At 32.2% G+C, this 6,000-nt stretch overlaps 1 protein-coding gene across 1 annotated transcript in view; it reads left to right on the top strand.

The window, feature by feature from the left end:
* The first annotated feature begins 331 nt into the window (after positions 1 to 331).
* The window catches only part of LOC123545270 (carbohydrate sulfotransferase 13-like), a 41,682-nt gene continuing 36,013 nt past the window's right edge, over positions 332 to 6,000 (top strand). Inside the window, exon 1 of the mRNA XM_045331612.2 lies at positions 332 to 1,125. Within this exon, the coding sequence (XP_045187547.1) occupies positions 1,065 to 1,125 (61 nt within the window). The 5' untranslated portion in view covers positions 332 to 1,064. The remainder of the gene's footprint in view (positions 1,126 to 6,000) is intronic.

The raw sequence follows: 6,000 nt of genomic DNA, 5'->3' as shown, positions 1-6,000 counted from the left end.
ACGGCATTCTTTATTTTTATTCTTACATAGTCAGTGAAATGTTTTGATAAAATTTTGCTGGGCTTAACACACTTCAATTCATTTTTCTAACTGAATATTGTGTATTCTTTTACGTCAATACATTTTACTGACGTCACAATTATTACGTAAAAACGTAAGACGGCACACAGTCGCACAGGAAAAGAAATCAACAAAAAATAGAAAATATGCAAATTCGAACATTTGATGAATATCGCCATGGTGTACTTTAAAGTCCTTCGTAACGTGTTAGAATCGAAATAATATATCTCATTTAGTTGTTTGTGCTTGAATAAAATCATTGTTTGTTCTCATGCGTATTATCATATCATTCAAGCTACGCCGACGAGATATTATTCCTTATTTCTTAAATATATAGAGATCGACTACGTTATTCATTGTAAATCTTGCAACCATATCTAGCTATGTCAGAATGTACATTTTATTTAATGGTAAATCGCTATGAATGATTTCAATCAATTATTTTTTTTACGAGTTGCAATTGACATGAATCTTATATATTTTACACGTGGTTTGAATGAAGCTGATGCGACTCACTAACGATTGATATATGTGAAATGCTTCTTTGAACATGCTACTCAAACAGATTATTTAAAGTATTATGCTATCTTTCATGAAAACAGAGTGGTTAATTTTAAAGAAAACAGATACAATACAAGATATGGCCCAAGAAGAATCGTAAAAATGATATGCTTTGAAAGTACTCTAGATGTCGGGTCAAATTAAATAAAGGGAATTGATTTGTTTCTGAAATGTAGCGTCATTGAAATACAAACAGGACATTTAATTGCTAGTATCCGGTTTGTTTTGCATTTGTAGTTTTTGAAACTGGAATTTTGTGTTGATATCTATGTCATGTTAACTAATATGCATTTGTTTTATAACTCATTAGCTAAATGTCTGAGCTGTTGTGTTATATAGTTCATTGGGAAAATGTTTCAATACTACAACTGAAAACAATGTTTTTAAGTTCCTTCAGTGTGAGTAATTCGGAATTGGTGTCTTTTTAAAGGATTGCTTTGGAAATGCGAAGAAGAAAATTCCTGTTTCTATGTTTTGTTGTTTTAAGTTTAGAAATACTATGTGGTGAGTACGGATTATAAAATATCAAAAAGCAACTTTAAGCATTTAACATTACGTAGATAAGTTGAACACGATAAAATGTTGTTAACAAGTGAACAGTTCAATTAAATGTTTACGTTTTTCATAGTTATTTACAACTGAATTAATTTACAGGATTAAAGAGCTTAGATGTAACTTATAGGAATTTGTGAAATGTTTTCCAACGTTATAATTATACCTTAAATGCGTAAACTAAGTGCATGAAAGTGCATATACCATATTTCTTTGCACTTTAATAAAACTACAGAAAAACGAGTTGTTTGTGTTGAAAGCAAATCTGCAATTCTGTTGTAAAAGTAATGTAGATAATGCTTGCAATAATAAGCTAATATTTCATCGTTTTAAACTTTTTAGCGCACTCTTAACATGCGTGTATATCAATCTAGGGCTTAATGTTCAGAATACGTGTTTCTTGTCAAGGAGGGCGTCGCGTGTATTTGTGCTATACAAATTGCAAGGTTAAAACAAATATTATTCATTAAAAAGCCTTTGTATGTAAAGCTGCTTCAAATCACCCGTAATAGATATATATACTTTTTTCAAATGTTTGTGGTTTCAGTTATATCTTTTTTTGTAAAGGGGACCTCCTCATAACTGTTTAGATCGCAATAAAATCTTATTAAGCGACAAACCAGAGAAAAAAGAACTAATGCATGTATCATTTGCCTCACGAAAGAAAACACTTACACTTCTAAACATGCGTTTAAACCTCCACGTGGTTAAACCATGGTAATTCTATTGTCTGATCCTTATTGTGTGTGACTTATAAATATTTCTATGTCCAACCCTTCACCGGGTATAACTAACAATGTAAAACACGCATTTAAAACAATGGGTTCTTCTAAATAAATTGTGAAAATGCGATATAATTTTTAAACTTAATTATTTCATCCTCCGGTTATGCATTAAACAAAATGTCATATGTGCAAGATTTTTCCAACTCGTGAGGTATTATCACTTTCATTTCTGTCTGATATTACTCCCCACCACCCACCCCCTCAGTCTGAAAATAGGCGTAATCATAAATGATTCACATCTGAACATAATCTGAAAGGTTCCGAACATAAGAAAAGGAAAACATATTTTGATCAGCTATATTAAGTCGTGAACAGATACGTTCTTTAGCATGTCGTGAATGAAACCTATGAAAACAGATATTAGATATATGCATGTGCATACGGCATTTAGCACTGTGTAAAGTCGTGCTCTATTTGTCCGTCACACTGCATCCCGTGTGTTCGTGAAAAAAAAGCAGACAAGATGAGCTATAAATAGCTCTATCCCACACATGTATTTTCCTATAATGTTGTAAGTCGGTGTATGGTCCTTGCACTGCGAAAAAAGAGTTAATATACGGGAGTGTACGGGATCCCGTATATTACCCGTATACGGGAAGAAATACGGGAAAACTAAAATACGGGCGTGTACGGGGCTTGTATATTTAAAAGTCCGTATACTAATAAAATACGGATTTCCGTATACTATGAAATACGGAATTCTTAGTATACGATACCCCGTATATTATTGAAATACGGGAAATTCTAAAAAGGGTTATTCTATTCGTATACAACACCGTATATTCCCGTATATGTCTGGTGTACGGAAATACATAAATCCGTATATTACGAAAATACGGGACGTATATTTCCCGTATATGTTTCATATACAACCCCGTATATTTCCCGTATATTCTGGATATACGGGATATGTATAGTTTGTATATTTCGAAAATACAAGGATTAAATTTCCCGAATATTCTTCGTATACAACTCCGTATATTTCTCGTTTATGCCGTAGATCAAAAGGATTTATGCCGGAAATACGGGATTTAAATAATTTGTATATGTCGAAAATACGGGACGTATATGTCCCGTATATGCTTGGTATACAACTCCGTATTATTCCCGTATATGCCAGAAATACGGGATTTAAATAATTTGCATATTTTGAAAATACGGGACTTACATTTCCCGTATATTCTTTGTATACAACTCCGTATATTTCCCGTATATTCTGGATATACGGGATATGTATAGTTTGTATATTTCGAAAATACAAGGATTAAATTTCCCGTATATTCTGTGTATACAACTCCGTATATTTCCCGTAAATGCCGGAAATACGGATTTAAATAATTTGTATATTTCGAAAATACGGGACGTATATGTCCCGTATATGCTTGGTATACAAGTCAGTATATTTCCCGTATATGCCAGAAATACGGGATTTAAATAATTTATATATTTCAAAAATACGGGATGCAATCAATATGTGTAGTGAAAATGATATTCTCCGGCTATTTCAAAAGTCAAACGTTTTGCATGTTTTCGAACTTGTACGTGTATGTAGAATGAATGCCAATATTGAAAGAAAGAAATGTTTAATACTAATATGACTTGAACTGAAAAAAAGCATTCACGGATCAAAACAGGTATAAAATCAAACTTTAATGAATTCATCATTTCATCTAGCGCGTTCCCGATTTATTTTAACATTTAATCAAATGCAAGCATAAATTAACTCTTTTTCTGCCCATTTCCAACGCTTGTGCATACAATGCAAATATATATAGAAAAAAAAGGAAATAATTCATTTATAATTTGTACTGAAAAAGTATATAAGACATGTATTGATACTTTACTTATGAAATCAATTCTAATATTTTTACAGACGCAAAATAATCGATATAATGCGTCTGCGCCCAAAGATTCGAACAAACGGATTTCGTTCGATTTAATACAGTATCGTCAGCTACCGACCGAGTAGGTCGGGTTTTTTTGAGTCGGCTAAACAATGAAATCGTTTTGACGAGTCCTTGCTGTTCAGCGATTCTCTAAATGGACCAAATAACACAGTGAAGGGATGTAGTTCCATTAGATTTCTCAAACTTCAAACAGTTCACTGCATGAATGAAGTTAAGTTGTGTGAATTCCCTTTGCTATGACCAATATACGATGTAATCTGTCATATTTATGACTTGTAATTGTGCAATACTCGAATGTAACTCATTAAGCATAAATGTGCATTTTATGAATTGCGCAGGCTTACAAAGCTTGCGTAACATCCAGCGAAAGACAAAAAATAGTTCCACAGGGCTCCAGATAAGATGCGTATTAGCGTAAATTACATATGGAAATAATGCAAATACGCATGTCTAATAATTTCTAAGCGTATAAAAACGTATATAAAATAACAGAAATGCACACAATGCTTTTCTAAAAACAAAATCTGAATCGTCTGGATGCGTTAGGTAACATAGCCGATCCCGATCAGCCTTAATTCTCCCACATTGAACGTATACACGCATCGTATGATTTCTATAAACTTTGCGTGGGTTTCTACACACACACATGAATTTTGCAGTCTGTAAACGGATAAATTATCGGAAGAAGAAGCTCTTACTGGTTTGTTTAGTTACTACAGATATTAAAAATGATTTTAATTCTAATTTTTCGAGAAATAAACAAATCGGCGAAACATTAAATTGTATTTTCTTGTAGTTTTTGAAATCGAAAGTAGATCGTCTGTTTGGCTGCTTTCACGAAACGAAACAACTGTTTTATGAAAAGATTTAAATAAGAGGTAATTTAACGGTAAACTTCAATGTCAGATACTGCCAATTGCTGCTAAATGTCTTCGTATCATCATAATTTGTAAAATATATTGTTGAAACTGGAGAAAAGTGTAATCGTATCCGGATATAATATTTTGGGTAAATATCGAGCTGTGAACATTATGAAATTTTAACATTCATGTAACACACATGATAGATATTATTGTAACAAAAATGATTCAAGAATTTATTTTTATTACACCTACATATAATCTATGTCAGACTCGTATTCTAGTCCTGAGGCATGATCTGAAAGTAAAAAGATGAAGTGACAGTCATACTTTGGATATTGTAATACTAGAAAGAATCTAGATCGTAACCTTTCTGGAATTTTGACTGGTTTGGATAATTTGCTTACGATTCAGGTTCGCAAAAAAATGAAACCGTCACCCATTCTGCTTTTCATGATGACACATGGCTTGATTTTTGCAGTCAGTAAGCGGATAAATTATCCCGAGAAAGAGCTTTTACTGATTTGTTTAATTACTACTGATTTTAAAAATGATTTTATTTCTTATTTTTCGAGAAATAAACAAATCGGCGAAACATTAAATTGTATTTTCTTGTAGTTTTTGAAATCGAAAGTAGATCGTCTATGTTAGAGTGCTTTGACGAAACGAAACAATTTTTTTTATGAAATGATTTAAATAATTTCACTGTAAACTTCAATGTCAGATACTGCCAATTGCTGCTAAACTGTCTTCATATCATCACAATTTGTAAAACATATTGTTGAAACTGGAGATTTTGGCGGAATAAAAGAAAGTGTAATCATATCCGGATATAATATTTTGGGTAAATATCGAGCTGTGTTATGAAATTTAAACATTAAAGTAACAGACATGATAGATATTATTGTAACAGAAATGATTCTGGAATTTATTTTTATAATACATACATAGAATCAATATCAGACTTATATTCTAGTGCTGAGGCATGACCTGAAAGTAAAAATATGAAGTGACAGTCATTCATACTTTGAATATTGTAATACTAAAAAGAATCTAGAGGTAATATTTAGAAATTGAAACATAAAATTTTCAGTTAGAAATCGCACCAAAGGCTGTATCAAGGGTCTACATTTTCAAAATTTCCTTGTGGTGATACCCAAAACCCTAATTGCAGGAGGGGGTATCCTCCCACACCCTCCCCCCATATTGCTACTTTACAGTTTGATACATTTGCCCTTTTACCACCTGCCACAATGCCCATTTCAAAATCTGACT

Source organism: Mercenaria mercenaria, chromosome 3, assembly GCF_021730395.1.
Source record: "Mercenaria mercenaria strain notata chromosome 3, MADL_Memer_1, whole genome shotgun sequence".
Classification (NCBI taxonomy): Eukaryota; Metazoa; Mollusca; class Bivalvia; order Venerida; family Veneridae; genus Mercenaria; species Mercenaria mercenaria.
Note: the sequence above shows the minus strand (reverse complement) of the source record. Positions and strands in the feature narration are given on the sequence as shown.